Source organism: Rhinolophus sinicus, chromosome 7, assembly GCF_057876585.1.
Source record: "Rhinolophus sinicus isolate RSI-liver-muscle chromosome 7, RSI-T2T, whole genome shotgun sequence".
Taxonomy (NCBI): domain Eukaryota; kingdom Metazoa; phylum Chordata; class Mammalia; order Chiroptera; family Rhinolophidae; genus Rhinolophus; species Rhinolophus sinicus.
Window position 1 is genome coordinate 34188321 of NC_142507.1, and position 26187 is coordinate 34214507.

The following is a 26187-nucleotide window of genomic DNA, read 5'->3' on the forward strand; positions in this document are numbered from 1 at the left end:
GCAAAACAGTTTAATTAATCTACTCATATTTTTGTAAGTACACACATTTTAAAAATAGCTAAGACAACACTGGCTTGTTTGAACAGCTGTGCAATTCTGAAAATATACGAATTTATGTTTATGATTCAGTCTCTGTTTATATTGGAAGGAAAAAAAATGATTACATAGATTTTGCTTTGCTTTCAGTGTTCTAGTCACTGAAGTATATACCTAATACATTTTAATGATGATGATGATGATGAGTTGTCCAACTCACCATTGTGGAGTTCTGATTTTCCAAAGACTTTCACAGGATGTGAGAAAGTCCAGCATGCTATGGCGTTAGAGTGTTTATAAAAAATTGATGTAGTTCTCCAAAGCTTTTGATTATGGAACCAAGTCATTTTTTATTTATTTATTGTCTCTTGGACTTGGGTGAAAGGAAGAAAGGAAACTGTTGGCTTTGTGGAAAGGGGAGTGAGATTCATACTAAAATTTTTATTTTAGAGATTAAAATTTTTAACTATTCTCAGTAGTGAAACACCTGACATTTTTGTTTTTCAATGGTTATTTGAAAAGTTATAGGTAAGTGACAGATTTTCAGATTAATATTTTAAAATCAAAGATGTCTTATGTTAATTTTTTTTTTTTATAGAGAGGATCTGACGAACTACTCTCAGGTAGTGTTCTCAGTAGTCCAAATTCTAATATGAGCAGCGTGGTGGTTACAGGTAAGTGTTATCATTCTGGAGTTATTTGCCATTTTATGGGACAGCATGTTAGAAGACTATAATCTAGTCTCTTTTACCAGAATAGCCTTTATTTTTAAAAGCTTTCTGTTTAAACATTTTATGTTGTGGCTGCTTGCTCACTGATCTTGAAGGCATTCACAAGGCAGGTAGAAATAGAGAACGAAGATTTACTAAAGTAAGAGAAAGGTCTGCTGGAAACTACTGCAATCTACGGCATCCAGTGTTTGGTCTTAAGGTCTATATTTTCTAACCAGGATATAAATCAGTTTGGCCTGTAGTGGAATTTTCTGTTGAGTTGGGCTTTGTTCTTTGGGGGCGGGGGGGGGGGGGGGGGACAGTTCAGCTGGTTATCACAACCTTTGCATGTGTTATGTAGATTTAAGTTTGGAGCTAAGAGTTGATCCTATGCAGATGCAAAACCTCTCCCAAGTCACAGGGCCAGCACTGGGCTGAAGTAAATAGAAACATTGAAACTGGCCTGCATAGTAAATGTACAGCAAGCAGAATCATCAAGGCCTGGTGGAAAGGAAGCAGATAAAGAAAGGCTTTCAAAAAGTCTCAAGCTAAATTACACTTGTTAAATCAGATTACACCAGAGATCCAAATCTCAAAATAGAAGATTTAGTGCCACCATTACAATCCCCTGTCTTAACATTTTAGAGGAAATTTAACTACTAGAGTATATTATGTCAAGTGAAAAAACCTGAAAATGGTGACTTCTGTGGGCAAGTAACTACTGTGTTTCCCCGAAAATAAGACCTACCCCAAAAATAAGCCCAGTTAAGATCTTCAGCCAGATGGACACATTTAGTACATTATGATAATGTTCCAGAAGAAGATGACATAACTGTATTTGAATAAATGCAGATTGTTGCACATGGAAAAAATAAGACATCCCCTGAAAATATGCCCTAAATGCGTCTTTTGGAGCAAAAATTAAGGCCCAGTCTTATTTTCAGGGAAGTACGGTAAGTCTGCTTTTTTTAAATCACAAAAATAAAAGCCTTGTTTTTATCTCACCTTTTTTTCACTTTTGATTTTAGTTTTTGTTTGCGTGTTAAAAAACAGTTTTAATTCTCTATTTCACAAACCCAAAAGCCCAAACTGTAAATAGAAACCAAAAGATTCAGTTACATAGTTGTTTTTATTGTATGCTTTCAACCCTTTTTCTTTGCTGTAACAATATTTTAAATCTTTGAGTTGATTTCCTTTATATTATCTGCTTGGAAATTTAAGATGATTTATTTAATCTTCATAATTACTTTTTTTCTTAAGTTATGTCTGAAATAATAATGTTGGTTGTAATATTTGTAAACAAATATACTGTTTTTAGACCTTAGTTTTATGGCTGATGGATCAAAATTTGAATCTGATGATGATCGAATGAGTTTGCCTTACAACCTTACATTTTATATTTTTAACCTAATAACCAAAGTTCTTCTTTTCTAAAACCTTCACTAAATTATTTGCTTTAGGAGTTAAATGTATTGGGCAATAAAAGGATTGTCAAAGACTGAAAGCATATTAATTTCCTTCAGGTATCCATTGCTTGTTTATGTAGGCATTCCTCATTTCATTGCACATTGCTTTATTGTGCTTCACAGATGTTGTGTATTTTTATAAATTGAAGGCAAGACCCTCCACCAGCAAAAAGATTATGATTCATTTTATTGTGATACTTACGTTATTGTGATACTCGCTTTATTGTGTTGGTCTCTAAACCCACATTATCTCTGAGGTATGCTTGTATGTATACCTCACTGTATACATACTACACATCCCTGACAGTACAGTTAAGTAAAAATTGTAATGAAGTACTTACCAAATATAGTCACAATAATGTAAAGATAAATTTTCCACACAAATCACTTTGTCCACACAGTATAACTCTTTAAGTGTACATAAATATTCATCATGACAAACCATATATGAGAACGTAAAGTGATTCTCAATGAATTTCAAATAATTGAAAGCTCATATAGTTTCTGATCATAGTGGGATTTACTAGGAATTAAAAACAGTAAGAAATCTAGGAAATTACCAAATATTGAGAAATTGAACTACATGGTTCTGAACAACACATGGCTGAAGGTATAAAGGCATATTTCTGACTGAATGAAAATGAAAAATACATAGCAAAATTTTTTGGATGCAGTCCAGGAAATGCATAGGGGGAAAATAGGTCTATATTTATATTAGATAACTATCTATATTAGAAAATACCTGTATTAGAAGGTTTAAAATCTTATCAAGAAAAGAAATAAAACATAAATTACCAACATTGGGAATGAAAGTGGAGATATCACTACAGTGTAATAAGAAAATAAGGCACTGTTATAAACAGTAGTAATGCCAAAAAATTCAACAAATGAGATGAAATAGACAAATTTCTTTACAAATCAGATTTACTAAAACTGCTATAATTGGTTATTCCATAATATAGATTAGCTCTGTATCTATGATAAAAGTTGAATTTTTAATAAAAAAATATTTCCAGAAAGATTACTCTAGACATAGGTGGTTTCACTGTTGTAATTTTGTGAAACTTCAAAGTAAGAAGTAACTGCCATCTTCAGGGTATGTTTTTAGAAAATAGTTTATAAAGCTACTTTACTTTATAAAGCTACTATAACTGATAATGCCTAACATATACGAAATCAAGATTTCAGACTAATATTTTTCATTAACCTAAACGCTGACATCCTTAACAAATGTTAGCAAATCACATCCAGGAGTATAGAAAAGATAATTTATGATGACTAATTGAGACATACCCCAGGATTGTAAGGGTTAAAATTAGAAAATGAACTCCGTGTTATTTATCGCAATAATAGAATAGAGGAAAAACAAACCCATCATGTTAATAGAAGCAGAAAAAGCATTTGAGAAAAACTACATGATGAAAATGATTTTCATGATGAAAATCAGAATAATATCAAAAGAAGGGAAGTTGCACAAGGTAGGTAAGGAACATGTTCTGAGAATCTACAACAAATTCCATTTTAATGGTAAAATACTGAATGTTTTCTTATTAACAAGAATGAAGTAAGGGTATCTGTTTTCATAATTTTTCCAGCTTTTTTGCTTATATTAAGGCAAGTAAAATAAAAACCATAAAGATTGGAAAGGAAGAAGTAAAATTGTCTTACAGATAATCAACATGACTTAAAAATTTTATTTTTAGTTTTTCAGTTACAGTTGACAGTCAATATTATATTACTTTTAGGTGTACAACACAGTGGTTAGACATTTATTTATAACTTACGTGGTGAACCCCCGATCAGTCTTGTACCCATCTGACATCATATATAGTTATTACAATACTATTGACTATATTCCCTGAGCTGTACTTTGCATCCCTGTGACTATTTTGTAACTGCCAATTTGTACTTCTTAACCCCTACATTTGTATCACCTAGCTCCTCAACCTGCCACCCATCTGGCAACCAGTTTGTACTCTGTGTCTATGAGTGTTTCTGTTTTGTTAGTTTATTTTGTCTTTTTGATTCCAGATATAAGTGAAATCATATGGTATTGTTCTCTACATGACCTATTTCACTTAGCATAATATCCTCTAGGTCCACCCATGTTGTCACAAATACCGTGTTTCCCCGAAAATAAGACCTAGCCGGACAATCAGCTCTAATGCGTCTTTTGGAGCAAAAATTAATATAAGAACCCAGTGTTATATGGTATTATATTACATTATTTTATATCCGGTCTTATAGTAAAAGTAGACCGGGTCTTATATTAATTTTTGCTCTAAAAGACACATTAGAGCAGATTGTCCTGTTGAATCTTATTTTCGGGGAAACAGGATAATGATCGAAAACTTCTCTAACCAGACGAAGCAAATTGATACACAAGCCTAGAAAGTGCAGAGTCCTAAAGAAGATGAACCCAAAGAAGCCCACACCACGATACATCATAATTAAAATGCCAAAGGTTAAAGACAAGGAATCTTAAAAGCAGCAAGAGAAAGTCAACTAGTTACCTACAGGGGCGCTCTCATAAAACTGTCAGCTGGATTCCTCAACAGAAATTTTGAAGGCCAGGAGGAATTGGCATGAAATATTAAAAATGATGAAAAGCAAGGACCTACGATCAAGATTATTCTACCCAGCAAAACTATCATTTAGCATTGAAGGGTAAAGAGCCTCCTAGACAAGAAAAGGCTAAAGGAGTTCATGAGCACCAAACCAGTATCACATTTAAAAAAAAATTTTTTTTTAACGGGACTTTATTGGGGAACAGTATGTACTTCCAGGACTTTTTTTCCAAGTCAAGTTGTTGTCCTTTCAGTCTTAGTTGTGGAGGGCGCAGCTCAGCTCCAGGTCCAGCTGCCATTGCTAGTTGCAGGGGGTACAGCCCACCCTCCCTTGCGGGAGTCGAACCAGCATCCTTGTGGTTGGGAGGACCTGCTTCAACCAGCTGAGCCATCCGTGAGCTCAGCTGCAGCTCAGCTCAAGGTGCTGTGTTCAATCTTAGTTGCAGGGGCGGAGCCCACCATCACTTGCGGGACTCGAGGAATTGAACTGGCAACCTTGTGGTTGAGAGCCCGCTGGCCCATGTAGGAATCGAACCGGCAGCCTTCAGAGTTAGGAGCGCAGAGCTCCAACTGCCTGAGCCACCGGGCCGGCCCCAGTATCACAGATTTTAAAGGGACTTCTTTAAGAAGAAGAAAAGAGATTAAAAATATGAATAATAAAATGGCAATAAGTACATATCAATCAACAATTAAATGTAAAATGGATTAAACACTCCAATAAACGACATAGGGTGGCTGAGTGGATAATAAAATAAAACCCTTACATATGCTACCTAGAAGAGACTCACTTCAGATGAAAAGACACAGAATGAAAATAAAGGTCTGGAAAAAATATTTCATGAAATTAAATAAAGTTGGGGTAGCAATACATAACCAGACAAAGTAGCCTTTAACACAAAAGTTACAATGAGATACAAAAAGATCCAGTAATCCCACTTCTGGGTATTTATCCAAAGAAACTCAGCACAGAACTTCTAAGGGACATGGGCATCCATATGTGTTCATTGCAGCTTTATTTATAATAGCCATGATATGGAAGCAACCTAAGTGTCCATTAGTAGATGAGTAGATGAAGAAGTGGTACATCTACACAATGGAATATTATTTAGCCTCCCCAAAAAGAATGAAATCTTGCCATCTGCAAAACGTGGGTGAAACTAGAGGGTATTCTGCTGAATGAAGTAAGTCAAAGAAAAACAAATGTATGATTTCACTTATATGTGGAATCTAAAGAACAAAATAAATGAGCAAACAAAATAGAAACAAATTCATAGATATGGAGAACATTTTGAAGGTTACCAGATGGGAGGGGGGTTAGGGGATGTGTGAAAAGGGAGAAGGGATAAAAAGTACTAATTGGTAGTTACAAAATAGTCATGAGGATGTAAAGTATAGCATAAGGAATATAGTCAATATTTTGATAACCATGTGTAGTGTCAGATGGATACTAGATTTATTGGGGTGATCACTTTGTAAGTTATGTAAATGTCTAATCACTATGTTGTACACCTGAAACTAATATTGTATGTCAACTGTAACTGAAAAATAATGTTATTAAAAAATAAAATGGATCGATACATTGTGATATAGTCTCACAGTGTATTACTAATAACAAAGGAATGACCTATTTCATTCAATAACATGAGTGAGTATTAGTAAACACCATATGAAGCAAAGCAGTCAGACACAAAAGTGTACATATTGTGTGGTTCCATTTCTCTAAAGTTAAAGAGCAGATCAATTTTAGTATAGAAACCAAAGCAGTAGTTGCTTGTCGTGGTTGGAGATTAACAGAAAGGAAATACAAGGGGATTTTTTGGGATGATGGATGTGTTCTATATCAATTGATAAAATTGTAAAAGAAATCCAAAACTTGTTTGAAATAGTAGGCTACCCCTAGGAATCATCATCTACTTACAGTTTTTGCTGGACCGTAAAATATGCAAAGGGGACTGACTAAAGGTGAGTCCTCATAGGCTATGGTCTAGATATATAGCATTTGATACACTAAGGAGCTTGGATTTTACCAGATTTACATTTTATAAAGGACTTTTATTCCATTTGTACTTTGTAAAGGGTGGAGGGGCGTTAGTACTATACATAGGGAGGACAGTTAAAAAAATTTTAATACTCTAGAGTCATCGATGTCTTGAATTTTAGGGTCTCAGAAGTAGAACGTGGAGGAAGTGATATATCAAGAAATTATAATATTGAGTTATTTGGAACTAGACTGGTTTGGGAGAAACGTATTAAGAGTTTTGTTAGAATCGCTGAGTTGATGGATGATATAGTCCCATTAACAAAGGAAAAATAGAAAAGGAGATTTCTTTTTGCTGAAAAGGAAGAATAATACGTTACTGCATTTTTAAAAGTATGTTTAGGAATGATACTTAATGTACTTTAGGACTAAAGAGTGAGTCCATTTTCTTTGTAGTGATGGAATAAAATTCCTTCAAATCTGTTTTAACACAAGAAGTTTACATGCATTCCATTTATTTTACCTTTATGCACAGAAGAAACATTTAGTTTCAAGATTATTTTTTTTTCCTAACAGAAAGGTGAGCGAGTCTCTATATGTTCACACAGACTCCAGTTTCAATACTGTTGCTTATATTAGGTTGGTGCAAAAGTAATTGAAACCTTTTAAACCGCAGTTACTTTTGCACTAACCTAATACTGTAAAAGACTTTAAAAACTAGTGATTATACTTGCCTGGAAAAATATACTATTGCTGTCGAGATGTCTCAAAAAAAGCTTTTACAGATATAATTACAAAAACACTTTTATGGTTAGCAGATTTGAACAGGATTTCATTCTTCTAACTTTATCCAAAATGTTTCTTTTAATTGACTTTACTATAGAATTCTGTTTCCAACAGCATCTATCTCAACAGCCTTTCCCTGTCCAGAAGTTTTTTGTACACCTATTTTTTATGTCAAAGAAAATAATTTTAGAAGTCAGAAAGTTTAATGTTATTAGAAACTGTGTCTTGGGAAATATCTAATAATTCAGTGCATTAAGACTTATTTTGTAATAAACTACTTCCTTTAGAAATAAGTGAAACATTTCAAAATACAGGATTTTGAATCATTTCTTTAGAGCTGTGGAAATGGAATATCCCTTTAAGTTAAGTATACATGTTTCTACCTGTACTACATGTTGTTATAATAGCAGGGTTTGTTATTGCTAAAAGGGTGACTTTTGCCTTATTTGTGAAATAACTGACATCATTTCATAAATTCTGGTATGTGTAGTCAGAACTCTTTGAGGTGTTCATTTTAATTCTCACATGCAGACAGTTTTGATATGGTGTCATTTCATTTTGTTGTAATAGTTTGAGAGTATTCCAGTACACTGATTTAAGTTTGAGTGTTTATGAGGATTCTAACATATCTTGCATATATGAGTTAATGAGCCTTCCTCTAATTTAGTCTAGCTTTCTATGTTTTTCTAGCTCATGCATTAGGTACTTACAGCAATTAGGCTATACAACTCCTTGGAAATGCAGTTAAATAAACCTAGTAAACTTTTTGCGTGGTGGCTGTTGGAGTTAACTAAACAGCTAGCAGAATAACAGAAGTACTGTCTATCTGTATACAACTGCATTTATGGTCAACGCATTAGAATTTGTTTTCCATATAGGAGTGCAAAGAGTATGAGCTTTCATTTTTCTTATCTCTGCTTCTTTTTATTTATTTTTAACACCAGCTTCTATAACACTGCGTTACCCCAATGTTTAAAACAGCTTGGAATTAAACTGTTTTGCCTCTCATATCATTTTTGATAAAGGAAGTTACCAGTGCTTTTATAAATACTAGATTCTGAAAGACATGAAGAATGAGAATTACATTTTTTAAAATAGTTTTCATTGGACAGACGAAGTGTAATAAAGTTTTGTAATGTTGCACTTCAGGTTGGTAGCAGTTGAAAGAATAGAATTAAAATATTGGTGAATGAGTGGGACTAAAGTAATATTTACAAATTCAGTGAGAACACGAATTTTGAAATCCACATACTGGAGTAAACTTACATGAGCAAGTAAAGGAAAGACCTTGGGACCGAAACAGCTTGGGGAATGCCAACCATTTTGGGGATTGAATGAGTAAACAGGGGGCTCAAAGCAGGTATCAGATGAGTCGGTAGGAAGACAACTAGAGATGAATCGTTGGGTTCTGTGAGGACAGAAAGACTTGATTATGCTGAGAATCTTCACAGTTCTTCAGCCACGGGCAGGATTTAACAAATTACCCATGATCATGATGAGACCCGTTTCCTGTGAGAATTACAGGTTAAAGCTAGTAGAGAACAAAGGTCAGTCAAAGAGGAAAGAGATGGATTGGGACTGATCAAAAATGAAGATACTCACTTTCGAATTGAGGTAGAAAACCACTTTGAGTTTGTAAGAGAAGTATTCAAATAGAAACAGTTTTTACATTTTATTTGTCTTGAATTTGAGTAGAATGTCCTCCCTAAGCAGAAGGCTTTCAGAAGCTAAATATTATACGGGAAATGGTATAATTAAAGATTTCTAGAATATATATACCACTTATAAGCATAAGCAGAAAGCATTACTACATCTGTTGTTGCATAAATTTTAAAAATGATAATTTTTGGTTTTACATACCCAAACCAAAAGTTTCCACATTTACCTGAGGACTAGAAGGGAAGAAATCACGGAAAGAAATCCAAATTATTGTATTTTGTCTTCTGAAGAATCATAGATCTGTAACCCAGAGAGACCCAAACTTCCTTTTCTGGTAGAGGAATAAATGGCCTAGATAATTCATAAGCTGAGGGCCATACTTTTTCTTCTGCCCTCCTTTCCAGGCCTGGGGTCTTTATTTGAAAGCAGGCTTAGTTTTATGATTAAAAAAGTCATTTTCCAGTTTCATATTCTCATCATATCATTTTTTCAAATGAAGATTTTCATAATATTTAGCACTAAAATAAGAACTTTAGTAGCCACACTCTGAAGCTATTAACTGAGGGAGTATCAGGTAGCGTGAAGAGAGTGTAAGTTTTGTTAGTTACTTGGTCTTTGGAAGAAAAAGACAGATCTTCTCTTGGCCACCACATGAGGTCGGACTTTTAAGTTCGAGAATTAATGCTAGAAAAAGTACTACATACCTCATTGCTGAGTATCACTACGATCACCTTCGAAGTACTCCCCTTGGGAAGCTATGCACCAACGCCAGTGCCTAGTCCACCTTCAAAGCAATTGTGGAACTCTTTCTGGAATGGTCATTAGAACTGTTGTTGTATTACTCTTGACGTCCTTAATGTCATCAAAATGTCTTCCTTTCAATATTTCCTTTATCTTTGGGTAAAAACAGAAGTCATTGGGGGCCAGATCAGGTGAGTAGGGAGGGTGTTCCAATACAGTTATTTGTTTACTGGCTCAAAACTCCCTCACAGACAGTGTCATGTGAGCTGGGGCATTGTCATGATACAAGAGCCATGAATTGTTGGCGAAAAGTTGAGGTCCTCTTACTTGTTCATGCAGCCTTTCCAGCATTTCCAACTAGTAAACTTGGTTAACTGTCCAGTTGGTACAAATTCACAATGAATAATCCCTCTATCAATAAAAGGTTAGCAATATCGTTGCAACAAGTTTGCGAACTTAATTGTCAGACCTCCTGTGTAGGGTGAAATTTGTCTTTGGGATCCTCCTAGTGCATTGGGTTAAAAGCACAGGCTGTGGGAGTAATACTCCAAGTTTTAATTCTTTTTGTACCATTTTCTCTCTTTACCACTAGTTAATATGAATATTAAATATAGATGTATTACAGAATTTTACACTTGAAAGCTATGTAGCTTGACTAACAATTGTCACCCAATAAATTTTAATTAAAAAAATGTTGATGTAAAGGAAAAGTACCATCTTGTTTATATTTCTCAAAAAAAAAAAAAGGGGAAAAAGCAAAACCTAGGTTATTTGTTTTCTTTTGGACTGCCAAAAATATCACATCTTCCTATATTATTCAGCTGTTTTACTTCTCACCATCCACTGTCTAGGAATTAATTCAAAACAAACTGTTCTCTTAATAATAGGATTAGGAACCTTTTGCTTTTGGGGAATCATGTTTTACAAATCATTTGAAAAAAGAAGGTTATTTTTTCCCCCTGTAGGTACAGTATTATATGGTATCTTCATTGTATTTTTTTCTTGTCCTTTTGCCAGAAGTAAAAGGGCAGACTAAGTTAGGAAAAACTTAAGTTTGCTGTTTGAGTTTCCTGATGCCGTAATCTCTAACTCCTGAGGCTTTAGGTTGGATTCTGAAGTATTTGTTGTTATTCAAAGAAATGAATGAACAGCAAAAACTATCAGGATTCTATATTGCTTTGCCAAGAAATATTCTTCTCTTACATGAAAAGAATATGCATTTGTATGCCAATTATGATTTAATATATATATTTATGTATATATGTATATATACATATATAGATTCCCCGCTTAACTTACTTTTTCAGTTAACAGACCCGATGATGATTTTGTTAAATAAGATGCCACAAAATACAAAATTTTGCCTCTTTCTGATAAGTTCAAGTGTTGTGCACGCACAAATCTTCCTTAGTTATGAAAGGATGCGTGCAGAGCATACTATAGTTTTGCATATTCCTGGAAAGGTGAGAGCTTGCTAGCAAGACTTCTTTGGTAGTATATTCAGTAGCCAAAATACTATCCATAAACTTGAGGGAAACTCTTAGAGTAAAATATGTTTTAAGTATTGTTTGACAAGTAAATTATTAAGTGAGTTCACACATTGTGTCTTAAAGATACCTTCTCTGATCATACAGCCACACCATCTTCCAGTCCTCCGCTAAGTCAGTTTTAATTGATCACATCACTGTTTTACTTTCTTCACAGCACTTAATCACTGTAAGAAATTATCTGGTTTATGTTATTAGTTAGCCTACCTCTCCTACTAGACCGTAGGAGAGCATCAGAGATCTTACTGAACTTTCTTGTTCACTGCTACACCCCAGAGCCCAAAACAGTGTCAGGCACATTCTTAATATTCAGTAACTGTTTAAATTATCAATGTGTGAATGAATTTTGAAGATGTTAGAGATCAAGATGATCTTAGAATTTTATAGATACTGTTGGGTATCAGTGATATATATAGTTTATAGATACTGTTAGGTATCAGTGATATATATAGTTATAGATAGTGAATGTTTTGGGGAATACCATAAAGTACCTAAAACTATATACAAAATAGATAATGCATGTATATTTCTCAATTTGTAAGGATCCTTCATTTTAGTTAGTCTTAGAAATATTCTTGAGTCCAGAGAAGATAAAAAACCACCAGTATGGATAATGGATACACTGCCAAGTTCTGCAAACAATTTTCCAGTAAAACCTATTTTATTATATCTTTAGTAAGGTTCTTATTTTTGGTGAAGTTATGGACTAAAGACAGGTAACTAATTTGTTGATTTAACTATATAAGTTTACTTTAAAGCTGAGAGTGTAACAGAATAAGTCCTTGAGTGATTTCTAGTATATAGATGTTGATAGCAAGAAAATACTTAGGTAGATTAGGTAATATTAAATTGGTAGCAGCACGTTGTAGGTAAACATACTGTGGATTGATTGTAATCATTTTACAGCATTACCCTCTTTGATCCCACTTTTGAATGTGTTTCCCAAACTGAACAATTTATAATTTCTCAAGTAAAATTATAATCTTAATTTTTGCTAGGTCAAATTTTTCACATTTTAAAAAATTTCTGTTTGTGTAATCTAAGACAAATTGCAAGATAAAGTATGTTAACAGTTGGACAATTTCTTTATGAAATTGCACTTTAATGTTCTGCTTTATCAGTTACTATTCTTTACATATACTGCTCAGAAACATTTACCCAGTGGTAATTTTAATTAATCGGTAACTTAATTTCATATTTAGTAATAATTGGTGGATAACGTTTTCTCTTTTCTTCTGAAACCTCAGTTTTTTAATTTTTGGAATTATTCAAGTATATTTAGCTGTGTTTTTTATTTCTTTTAATAAACACTGCTTTTTAATGCAGATAAGGAAAAGTAATATAAGAAAGATTGTTTTTTCATGTCTTCCAGCTAATGGTAATGATAGTAAAAAATTTAAAGGAGAAGATAAAATGGATGGTGCTCCTTCTCGTGTACTTCATATTCGAAAATTACCTGGTGAAGTGACAGAAACTGAAGTTATTGCTTTAGGCTTACCTTTTGGAAAGGTGACCAACATCCTTATGCTGAAAGGAAAAAATCAGGTATGCTTCTTTCAGGACTTATAAAATGTTAAGCCCCAACCTAACCAGCAGGTATGAATTGGCTATCTTATAATAAAAGGGTAGAATGTCACTCTTTTCTAAAAGAATGTAACAGAAGTCTTATTCTGACTGTTCCTGGTAGTTGTGTGTGGGAAACTAATGCTGAGGAACTAAAATGAATGTCTCACTATAGTTTTCAGATTTTGCCTGTTGAATTTACTGTATGATTCTAATTGAACAATTGTAATGAGACTGTGGAAAATACAAATGAAGTACTATTAGGTTGGTGGAAAAGTAATTGTGGTTTTTGCGGTTATTTTTAACCTTTTAAACCACAGTTACTTCTGTATCAACCTAATACATTTTTTATTGTGGGTCTGCTGTTTGTAATATCGGTAATCAATAGAAGCAATAGTAGCATCTCATCCTTTGAAAGTATTCCATGGAAATATTTACATGATAACATTAAAAGAAAATAATCATTAATTTGAGATATTCTTCATTGAATAGATATACCAGTAGCAGTAAGACCCAGGTATATTAAAAATCAAATTTTGTTTAAAATTTCTAATACTATTTGGAAGAATTTAACATTCTTTTAAATATAGTTGTTACTAATGAGCTGACATTTTTAACATGTTGCGTACAGATCACAAGAATCTTCACGAGGGATTTAAACCCCGCCGTATGCAACGTGTTAACTTTTTTCTTTATAATGCTTTAATAGAGAAATTATATTTCTCTATTAAATTATACCGCTTTAAAAATGACAGATCTCATATTCGGTAGGTTAGGAGTGGTAAAATTCTGATGCTAGAAAACATTTAGATTTAATTTTCTCTGGCTTTTGTTGGGGGAAATACATTTGTGGTGTAGGGAAAATCAGAGGTGGAAGGCAGAAGCACCATGTACTCAAGAGCTGTCTTCTTAGGTTAGCTTTAATTGTATACCTAACTTTCAATAAAGGATTTTATTTACTTGTTTACTTATTAGAGCATCTAAATGTAACTTGAAAGATTATATTCTAGATACTGATTTTCTAATTAGCTGAATAGATTACACAGATATTAAAGTTTATTTGAATTTAATTCATAGTGTTAAAATTTTTGCTATTTAAATTTTCAGGCATTTTTGGAACTAGCAACAGAAGAAGCAGCTATTACTATGGTTAATTACTATTCTGCTGTGACACCTCATCTTCGTAACCAACCAATTTATATCCAGTACTCCAATCACAAAGAACTGAAAACAGATAATACATTAAATCAAGTGAGTATGAATAGGTACATAAATGAAGTGGCCTAGAACATACTAAGAATCTCATAAATATATTAACAGAAAATATAATTTTTAACCATTCCGAGGGTGTTTCTATGGACATTTCTTTATTTTTAAGACATTTTCTTGCAGTACACCCTTACGTTAAATATTATGTTCATTTACAAAAATTATGTGTGATCTCTTCATATTTTTAGTTAGTACTGGATGAATTCGTTAAATATTTTTTCAGTGTTTCTAAGGTCCTGGTCAAATGTTCTTGTTTTTTGTTTATTATTGCAAGTTAAAATGTTTGTATAGAAACTGTTTAGGAGGCAGAAGTTGTTAGTATAAGCTATTTATACAACTCTTCTGCTTGGACTTTAAGGTATGAAGTTCAATGCCTCTGGCTATTTGACTTTTTATAAGTCTTAATTTCTTATGGAAAAAATTCCTAGTTAAGATTTGTTAATGGTTTTCCGGGGCGGGGGTGTTGGGGAAATGTAAGAATTGAGAATATATGAATGTATAGATCTTTTAAAAATGTAATGTAGAAGATATTAACTATTTAATTATATATTTTAAAAATAGTATAAGACTGGTTTTAGACCTAAATGCATGGACTTCAGTAATGATCTAAAAACCAGAGCTCTTTTAATACAGTTTTATAGCTAATTACATTTTTCTGTTTCATTAAAATCTAAACTGTCTCTGGCTCTTCGTCTTACAGAAAATTTAATGAAAAATAATTCCCATAGATTTTTAACCTTCATAAAAAAGTGACTTAAGATCATTTATTAAAACTATTAAGTTTATGAAAAATAAGCATATAAAACTTTTTGACTAAAAGACTAAAATTTCAGCTGTTTTTGTTTTCTTTTTTTAAAATTTGGTAATAATTTTTATTCCTTTTGAACCAGAAGTATTTCTAAGAGTTTAACTTGAGGAAATACATCACAAGAAAATATTCTCTAATCTTTTTACTTATAATTTAAAATGGTTTTTAATATCCCAGTCTCATAAATTAGTATTTTCAGTAATTTGTGAATACATCTTTATTTTAAAAGATTCAAATGAAAGGAACATGTAAAGAATAAAGATAAGGCAGCAATAGATAGATGTATATAGGAGAGGGAGGTTTGTCATTATAAATAGAATAACCAGTGAAAGCTCCACCAAGAAGTGACATTTGAGTAACAGACTTGAAAGTGGTTAGGGAATAAGGCACGCACTCCAGTCTGGGTTTTTTCAGACACAGGGTAACAGTGTAAACTACTTCTGTTGGAAAAAAATTTGTGCAGCCATATTTCTAATTTTCAAAAGCTCTTTAAACTTTGATTGTCCTTTTTTGCATTCCTACTGGATATGTTTTATGACTTCAGAATTCTTTAAGGATACTAATTAATGGTATTTTTAAAATACTTCATTATACTCTAAATTATGTCTTATTTTCTTCATTGTTGGCTGTTATGTTTATCTTGCTTTCTCTTCCTCTTCTCACCCCCAGTTGTCAGTTCAAATTTCAGAATGGACAATTAGGTTTTATTGACTGTCATGCTTTCCTGTAAAGTAATGGAGAATTGGATACTAAGCTGGGATCCCCTCAGATGCCAAAGAGGTCTTTATTCTGGGCCAACAAAACTCTCTTTAGAATTTCTGGTTCCTTCAAGGAAGCATTTTGTTGTTAATTTTGGTTTTGTGGTTTTTTTAATGGTAAAGGAAAGAGATGGTAGGGGGAGGCGGGGAGTAGAAGTTAAGCTGTTTGACTTTCTGTTAACCCCTTTCACTGTCTTCCTCCTGTGAACCTGCCAATTTCTAATCTCATTTCTGTGGCTGCAACCAGTCCAAACTCTGTTTGCTATGTGTTCACTATGTCTTCTCTCCATTTGGTTCCATTCATTTTCTGTGTAGCAGGAAATTGACAAAAAGTATTCTTAGCTAATTATGACCTCCTCTCTTTAGTGTTTGTATTTATTCCATTTTGTATTCATTTAATAGGCATTTTAATAGGGTTTCATAATAGAAGAGAAACAAATGAATATGTATCATCCATGAATTCTTCCAGAATCCTTCCTCAAATCACCAAGTCCTATCAATTCCCTCTCCTTAATATCTGCTTAGTTTCCTTCATCTTTCTTGCTACTTTCATTAGCTCACACACAGCCATCTCTTGGCCAAAGTAGAACACATACTATACAGTTCCATCTACATAACTAGGAGAAAGCATGAGTGTGGCTTCTGTAGTTAGATAATGTTCTGTTTTTCATTTAGATAGTCATTTCACAGATATGTCCAACTTTAGGATATTTTGAGTTGTATGCACTTAGGATTTCTGTTTTCTGTGTATATGTAATGTTTCAATAAAGAGTTTAATTACAATCTGTGTTGCCAAGCCAACTCTGCTTCATAAATTAAAATTTATGAAGTGTTTGTTAATGATAAGGGAGACCATAATTAAGCTAAAAAAAGGACGATAGAGAACAGTAAATAGTACTGGAAAAAATGTATGGAATGAATATGTACTTATATGCTTGTATGGAATGGACATATGCATATGTATTTGTATATGTAGATTGCATTTTTGGAAAGCATACCAGGATAATTGGTGAGGTGTTGGTAGGAGAAAGTAGAGAGGTGACAGGGTTGCAGAGGAAACTTTTAACCTTGTATCATTTGGATAGTGTACCATTGATCATGTGATTCCCATTTTAAAAAGACATTCCATTATTTGAAATAGCAGATGTTAGTATTTTCCTTAGTTGTGATTTTCCATGCTTGTTGTAATTTCATATCTGAAAAGGGACATGTTCTCTAATGAAAACAGTAATATTGCAGTGAGCTACTTTAAAACTTTATTTAAATGTGTATTGGGTTAAATACAGCAGGTCCTTGAATAACATCATAACGAAGAGATGCCATAAGAATTTAACTCCTGTTTATATCAGCCTATGGTAAAATTGGTTTCATTACATCATTTTGCTTAAAGTTGCAGAACATATTGATGACATTAAGTGAGTACTTAACTGTATATTGAAACACTTAACATTGCTCTAGAAATCTTTTTATCCGTGTCTTTCTTTATAACTATATTCTCCATATAGTGTAAATATCTTTATTGTATTAAATATTATGTGTTTCAAAATGTTGGATTTGAATTAGTCACTTTAGCTAACAAATTTATAGGTCATCTTATTGTTTAATTAGCATTTAAATTTTGGGGTTTGACTAGACGAATACATGATCTCTGAGTCCCAAGCGAATACAACCCGTTGTTATATTGTATTTCAGTGAAATGATCATTTTCTCAGCCTATTGAGATACAATTGACATACAGCGTTGTTTCAGTTTAAGGTGTACAGCTGTTAATTTGATATATATTGCAGTGTTACGTAGCATTTCCAAAATAAATGTAACACTTCTCAAATTTGTGTGTCATCTTTGATGAGGGGCCATGCTAATCTCTCATTCCAATTTTAGTACGTGCGCCACTGAAGTGAGCACTGACCATTCTTGTTTATTCTCATAAGTGTCCTAATTCTTTTGTGTTCTTCCTTTTCATTCATCACTGCTGTTTATATTCTTATTCATCTGCCAATACAGCTTTTTTAAACGTTAAAGCATATAGAGGTATTTATCATTGTTACATTTAATAATTATTTCCTTTTATATAGATTTGTTTTTGACTCTAGATAAAGTAGAAATTATTTTCTTATCAGTGAATCTGTTACAGTATTTAGGAATAGCATAATACCATGTTTCCCCGAAAATAAGACCTAGCCAATCAGCTCTAATGCATCTTTTGGAGCAAAAATCAATATAAGACCCGGTATTATATTATGTTATATTATACCTGGTATTATATTATACCCGGTCTTATAGTAAAATAAGACCGGGTTTTATATTAATTTTTGCTCCAAAAGACACATTAGAGCTGATTGTCCGGCTAGATATTATTTTTGGGGAAACGGTAGTAATGAAGGCAGTCTTTTAGAGCATTTAACGTGATTTAGTAGACAGATTTCCTTAAAATACTGTATTGCTTTTTTTTTAAAGATTTTGTTGGGGAAGGGGAGCAGGACTTTATTAGGGAACAGTGTGTACTTCCAGAATTTTTTTCCAAGTCAAGTTGTCCTTTCAGTCTTAGTTGTGGAGGGCACAGTTCAGCTCCAGGTCCAGTTACCGTTGTTAGTTGCAGGGGGCGCAGCCCACCATCCCTTGTGGGAGTTGAACCGGCAACCTTGTGGTTTAGAGGACGTGCTCCAACCAACTGAGCCATTCAGGAGCTCAGCGGCAGCTCAGCTCAAGGTGCCGTATTCAATCTTAATTGCATGGGTCATAGCCCACCGTCCCTTGCGGGAGTTGAGGAGTCGAACTGGCAACCTGTGGTTGAGAGCCTACTGGCCCATGTGGGAATCGAACCGGAAGCCTTCGGCGTTAGGAGCATGGAGCTCCAACCGCCTGAGCCACCGGGCTGGCCCTGTATTGCTTCCATATGTATGTTTTTTCACATTTTAAAATCTTAAATCAAGATGTATGTTGCAATAGTTGATGTCATTGTTTAATTAGCAGTATCTTATTAGTCATATATAAAATAATAGTGCATTTATAGTTGATTGTGTTTTAGATACTATAATGTATGGAGAATACCCTTTATATTTTATCTTGAAGTATATCTGAGAATGTAATGGCTTTATACTGTAGTGTACATCAGTTTCTCTTCTAAAAATTTTGCTGTCAGAAGTTACACTAGTATGAAAAAAGAATTTGTTATTCTGGATATTCTTTTAAGATTGTATTAGAAATAATAAGCTGTATGGGAGTTCTTTCAGATAATCGAGTAATCCACTTCTTAAGGTTTGTCATGTGCCCTTTGTATAGACTGAATAATGTTAGATTGAAGTTTGATTATTCTCTTCAAATTCCTGCCATGTAATTAGAAAATGTAGTTGCATCATGTTCTTTTGAAAATAAATTACATTGCGTATCTTTGTTTGTTCACCATTAGTCCCAAACTCTAGATAATGTTTTCTAGTAAATACTCGAATATTTGAATTATAAATAGACAATACCTAGCAGGTGCTCAAAGTATTTATTGAGTGTTAAATTTTGTTTTAATTTATATGTGTTTTAGAAAAGAAATGAGGTGATAGTGTATGTAACATGTAGCAAAATATAAGTGAAAATACTGGGTGTGTTTCTAAAGTACTTATCTATCAATTTTCAGCGTGCTCAAGCAGTTCTTCAAGCTGTGACAGCTGTCCAGACAGCAAATACTCCTCTTAGTGGCACCACAGTTAGTGAGAGTGCAGTGACTCCAGCCCAGAGTCCAGTGCTTAGAATAATTATTGACAATATGTACTACCCTGTAACACTTGATGTTCTTCACCAAGTAAGTTTTATTTAAGTTTCATGTTAACCTATAAATTGGAGAAATAACAGTAGATAATGTTTTGATTTTAATGTTTTAACAGATATTTTCTAAATTTGGTGCTGTATTGAAGATAATCACATTTACAAAAAATAACCAGTTTCAAGCTCTCCTCCAGTATGGTGATCCAGTAAATGCTCAACAAGCAAAACTAGTAAGTCTAGAGCTCTTTTTGAGATAGTGATATTTTTGTGTATCTTAGTGATACACACACACACACACAAAAAAAAAAACACAAACAAACAAACAAAAAACAACGTTATTAATACTGATGTAACTTAGCAATGCCATGTAGCATTATACATGGCACAGATTGGTATCACTAAGATAATATTAGAAAAGCTTAGAATTTGTGATAAAAAATATGTTTATTTTTAAGGATAGTCATATCTATAGTTATCTGCAACATAGCCTTATATTATTGCATTTTTGTTTGATTTAGGTCAAAGTTTTATGCTCTTGAGGATATAGCAGGATTGTGTTGTGCATGCACACCTGTATAAGACTTTTAAGTGTTTTCCGGTGGGGGTTTCAAAGTAATTAATTTAGCTATCAAGATAGTTTCAGTGAAATATATCAGTACATATGTGGTTCAAATGCTGCGATAGGCTTTCAGTTTATTTAAAGACTATACCCAATAATCTTTTTAAAGATTTTTTTTTTTTTTAAAGACAGGTTTCTGAATAGGTTCCTAGTCTACTTTTCATTCATAATTATATTTTAATTGTAAAAAACTATTAAAAGAAGTAAAGTCTTCCTTGTCATGGCTGTCATTGAAAACTGCATACCACAGTTTTGTTTTTTAAATGCTTTAATCATCTGTTTGTGTATCTTAATTTAAATCTACTTTGCTCTACCTCTTTAACTTCTTGTGCCATATTATCATTGTTGTTACATTATTAAACCATTAAAGCAATGGTTTTGTCTTACCCTTGTCTTACCTCTTTTTCTCCCTTTCACTCTTTCCCTTTCAGACTAATTATGGTCTGTAATACTCAAATGCTTCCTCCAGATCAAGATAACTTGTCTGGAACTCAGACTATTTTTGATTGTTGCTTTATTGCATTTTCATCTTCAGAATTTCATTTGGGGAGCAAACATAGCTTTGGGTAGCAGAAAAACTATACCAGTAATATTAGCATAATTGGACTAGTTTGCCAAGTGTTAATGCATTTTTTCTGACTACTACTCTATGTTGTAAACTGAACAGGAATTTTTCCTGTATTACAAGGGGGTGCTGAGATTTAAAGAGATAAATTCCTTATCATAATGCATACTCCGTAATGTGGATATTTTTTATGTCTACTTTTCTGTAGTATGTTGCTGTTTACTTGTTCCCAAGTTACACGATCTCATCTTACTATATTTTTCCCTTCCAGGCATAAATTAACAATTAGAATTTTTTTCTCCAAAAATATTTTTTTCTTAGTATTTCCCAGCCCTCCAATTTTGAAGATATTTGGTATTTAGAGTTACCAAAATCAATGTATGAGGTTTGATCAATAGCAGACAGTCTAGAAGCCATGATTTCTATGTCATTTTCACAGCCTCAAACATATTTAAATATAGTGCAGTTTTCTTAATGTAGATTTTCTTTTCTTTTTTTTTTTTGGCCATTCTTTTCTGATCAAGAAAGAATATCTGGTAAAGGAGAAATGAAATCGAATTTGATTAGGAATTATACTGCATTTGCGTTATAATTTAATGGGGAAAGGAGTTTATATGTGTATCTTGTCTGGAGTAATCTGTAGTTACATTTAATCTCGTTATAAAATATACCTCAATTACGGTAAGTATTTGAGGTTTTCATTTACGCAATCTTTTCTGCACAGATAATAAGCATCAAACTATAGCTTATGCTATATTTTCTCTGATCTCTCAGGCTTACAACCTGCTATTCAATTTGCTAATATTGTTTTCTCATCATCTCTCTATGCCCAGCTTCTTTTATACCTTTTTCAAGTATCAGTGTAGAAATCTCTTCTTAGATCATCTGTAACCATTCATCTAGATTAGATCCCTTCCTTTCTTAGTTCTCAATACCATACATCATATTTGTAATTACTTTAATTATTTATATTTATAAGTAATTGTAAATATGATGTATGATATTTTTTCTGTTGGACTGTAAGTTATATAAGAGTGGGTAGCATGTCTGCTTTGCTCTCTTCTGTAGTCCTAGAACGTAGCACAATATATGGCATATTATAGGTATTGGGATTTTTTTCCTCCCATGTCACAACTTTCCCGGCACCTGATGTGTCACAGGTCTCTTCCCGCCTTTCTCAATATATTATAAAGTCAGTTGGTTCTAAACTTTGTAATTTAGTTGTCACATTTTTATGCTTGTTAAAACAATGGAGGTCATGTAAAAATTAGAGGCAAAGAATAAGAGTTTGGGAAGAAAATCTCAAGCCTACTTCTCTACTTCTAGTGATAATTTTTCGAATGAATGAGAGATGAAAAAATGTCTCTTAAACACTGGGAATTCATTTAACAGGCAAAGTGTACCTTCAGGTTTGCGGGGGAAGAGAATTTATGGACCATACTTTAAAAAGTATGGTCCATAGCCCACCTATGTTTTTGTCATATAGATTGCTTATTTTAAAATAAGCTTAGGCCATCATGAACTAACAAATCATAATCTTTGGAGTTGGGAGCCCAGTACTCTGGGGTGGGTTGGTTGGCTGGTTGGGGTTTTTTTGTTTTGTTTTGTTCGTTTTTGAAAGCTGTGGGAACCATTGCTAGTAAATGCAGCTTGAGTGACAGAGCCAAACTCTTTCCATATACTAGTTATTATTATTGGCAGTTACTTTCAGTAAATAGGAATTTTTTTCCTCCTAGCATTTTGCTACAGAATAACAACTCAGCAAAAAAGCAGATTAACAATGGAGATTTGTTAGTGACGGTTGGAGGGAAAAGTACTGCAACAATCTCATGAATTTGTATATGTTTCAGAACAGTCTTTTTAAAAACCTCTTTAGTCAATATCAAAAGGTAATGTGTATATTGAGAGTTGACATGTACAGTGATAATCACAAGTCATAGTAACAATCATAATTATTAAATAAGAAGTAAATATTTTAAGTGGTCCTCACAGTTATTAAAGAAAACGCCCTAATGCCTTTTTTGAAAATCTTGTTTATTGGCAAGCAGTGTACTGAGCAAAAAAATAAGCCTTACCATGACTATCTAGTTCAGTTGCCATATTTTCGAGAAATAGTATTACCAGATACATCAGAAATATCCTAGTCTTTTTTAATAGTGAGTAACCTATTATGATGTGATCTGCTTTGCGCCCAGACTTTAAAATTATTTGTATTATACAGTCCTAAAATTATAACACACATGAGTAGAAAACAGCTCTTTTTGTTTGTATGTTACTAAAAACAGCTTTTCAGGAGCATTACCCATTAGGAATATCTATAGTTGGCACTGAATAGTGCTAGTGTCTTTTGGAAGTCCTTTAAAATGATCATTTTATTTTAGCGTACAAGTGGATTGTTTCTCATTAATGATTCCTTCTAGGAAATTGTATTTCATTAATTATTTAATAGTAACAATAAACATGAGGTAAAATATTTGCAGCAGTAAGATCATGCTATTCATTCCTTCGTACCTAATACTCATTGCTTTTTGCAGAGTCTGTGAGAGACCTAATGAAATGATCCTTTTCTATTTTCTTAGGCAGAGATTCAATTCTCCTTGACATCTGCCTAATTGTACATCTTTTTAGTATTTACAATCTATACAATCTATGCATTCCTCATGCGTATGGTTGGAGGATTTAAGATGAAACTAATGATTTCAGGATGTTTTAGGAAAATCCTCCATTATCTAGTAGTCTGGAGTGGTTTTATATTGGTAACTAATTAGTTTGAAGTGTTTTATTAGTATGATGAAACTTTATGTACTTGATTTGGTAAATTTTTTGTGACTAGCTAAAGGTAGATATTTAAAGAGTTTGGAGCCTAAGATTTCCCTGAGCATCTGCTAAGTCAGTGACCCCCGGCAATCTTCTCAGAAAAGTAAGAGACATAGATAAATAGTAAACAGCAGTGAAATAAAATGGAAATAGTTTTATTGTGACTTTCCCTGTTTTTAATTCATATGTAGTGTTTCATTATGATGTTTATGCATTCTATGTCTAACATCTTTCCTAAGTTTTACTATGTTTTAGCCATAATTCTTAATATTTACTATGAAAATGTTTTTCCTGATTATTTTTGTTTGTTCTCAACTTTCCCTGTGAGTAGACACGTTTGAGCGGTCTTTCTGCATATTGACTTGAGCTTTTCCAGTCAGAATTCTGTGCTCCAGCAAGATCACTGCAATCCTGATTGCTGAACACAAGACTGATTTGTGTGCTACTCTTATTTCTTGGAATTTTGCAAACACATGAGGTGCTCAAAATGGTTACCACCAGTGTCCAAGCATTTCTGATGACAGCCAACTACTGCTAGAGCAATGTTGACCAAAGTGTCCACTTGTATACATTTTCTTTTGGCACCCCGGGTATACAGTAAAGGTTTATTCTAATGAAAAATTAACAATAAATTTCCCTATTCTCTAGTTTGTTCCAGGTTTACATCTAGCTGGAGTAGATACGGTGGTTATATAGGAACAGGAAAAAAAATACAATAATCATAACAGCAGCATAGTTCTTCATAATTCATGATGTACCTTCGTATATATAATCTCTTATTTAATCCACATAATCCGTGAGGAAGCATGGCAGTCATTATCATCTCTGGTTTTCAGATTAAGAAAGACTGAGAGTCAGAGAGGTTAAGTAATTTGCTCAAGATGATCTAATTGAGTGTAGACTTAAACTCTAGAGCTGGCACTCTTCTACTCCAGAACTACTGGGATGTCGTTGTATTTGCTAATTCAACAAATTATTCTTACTCGGTTAGACACTTCAGGCTAAAGGAAGATAATGGCTTTTGCCCATTTCATGGGAATTGCTGTTCATCATAGTGATATTTATTTGGCTTGAAGTGCCTCAAACAGAAATTACATTATAAAACTATACCAATTCTTATAAGTATTGCCACACAGCCGAAAAATATATAGTAAAATTATCGTGTAGGCTATTATGGTACTACTTTGGAAGGACTACTAACTAGTGACCCTTGTTAGTCTTTTAAAATTAAATTATTTGCAGTTTTTTTTAATTAAAAGTATTATCACATGTGCTTAACTGGTTGTATTTTAGATTTAAGTGGCGCTTTGTATTTCAAGAAGATAGTATTTTTGAAAACTAATACATGTACAGCTGGCATAGCAAAGAATGATGTATGACATTTAATCCCTTTCCTGGTGACTTTTATGTGCAGGTTTTCATTGTTGAGTTTTATTGTCAAAGTCCTACCTTTTGTAAACTTTAGTTCCTTAATATTGATGATATACTTTACTCATTTTTACAGGCCCTAGATGGTCAGAATATTTATAATGCTTGCTGTACTCTAAGGATTGATTTTTCCAAACTTGTGAATTTGAATGTAAAATACAACAATGATAAAAGTAGGGATTATACTCGACCTGACCTTCCATCTGGGGATGGACAACCTGCATTGGACCCAGCTATTGCTGCAGCATTTGCCAAGGAGACATCCCTCTTAGGTATGACTTTTATTGTCTATACCACTTTTCTCCCATGTTGCCAAATGAGAAAATGACTGTTAAACCACCAGTAAGTATGATTCCCCCATTTTGGAATTTAAGAAATTGAGTTACGTTTTCTTTTTCTCAGGTAAGAAGGCTTATGAATTCTGTTGGGGAAAACCTAAATTGTTCTTCCTCAGTTATATTAAAATTGTATCAGTTCAGTCTTTCACTATGCTCATCTTTCTCACTTTCCCAAATAAAAGAAGCAAAACTCTAGTGAAATAGTGTTGAGTTCTTAATAAAATATTTACACTTTAAACTTGATGTCACACTGTCTACGTCGAAGTCTAAGTCTAGATCCCTTGTGCATATTCTTTAGAGCTAATCTGATTGTTTTAAAACTGCATAGAAACACGTTAACAGACAAAAAATATAATGGGAGTAAGGAGTATTATGGCCTCTCTTTAAAAAAAAAACAATTTAAACGAGAATTTTCTATAAAATTTATTTTGGTATTTATTTGATTTTGTCTTAATCATTTCTATTTCACCTTGTACTACAATGAATTTGACCCACTTAACAACAAAAAAATACAAAATGTGCAGCTAATAGTTAATGGAATCAAGATGAAGAAAAAATGGGGAAAATGTTATTTTGTAAATAAAATGAGTGAAATGATTTATAACATAAGATAAAATTTTGCAGTTTCTTTTATTGGATGTGGATGGGAAATTCTTGATTTCTGACATTTGTAAGTTTATATTCAGAGTTTCTGTCCATGTGGAACTCAAGATGAATGAGTCCCAAACTAGCTTTTACAGTTTAGTTTATGTCTGTCAAAAAAAAAAAAGGAAAAG

General features: G+C 33.0%; 1 protein-coding gene and 1 pseudogene across 5 annotated transcripts in view; one reads left to right on the forward strand and one right to left on the reverse strand.

The window, feature by feature from the left end:
• PTBP2 (polypyrimidine tract binding protein 2) overlaps positions 1-26187 on the forward strand; it is a 68651-nt gene that overhangs the window by 22453 nt on the left and 20011 nt on the right. For all 5 annotated transcript variants that reach the window (XM_019747019.3, XM_019747020.3, XM_019747021.3 and 2 more), the window contains exons 3-8: positions 635-710; positions 12863-13035; positions 14161-14304; positions 19517-19681; positions 19764-19874; positions 25150-25345. In XM_019747019.3, coding sequence (XP_019602578.1) covers positions 635-710; positions 12863-13035; positions 14161-14304; positions 19517-19681; positions 19764-19874; positions 25150-25345 — 865 coding nt within the window. The remainder of the gene's footprint in view (positions 1-634; positions 711-12862; positions 13036-14160; positions 14305-19516; positions 19682-19763; positions 19875-25149; positions 25346-26187) is intronic.
• On the reverse strand, positions 17694-17793 carry LOC141568713 (U6 spliceosomal RNA; annotated as a pseudogene).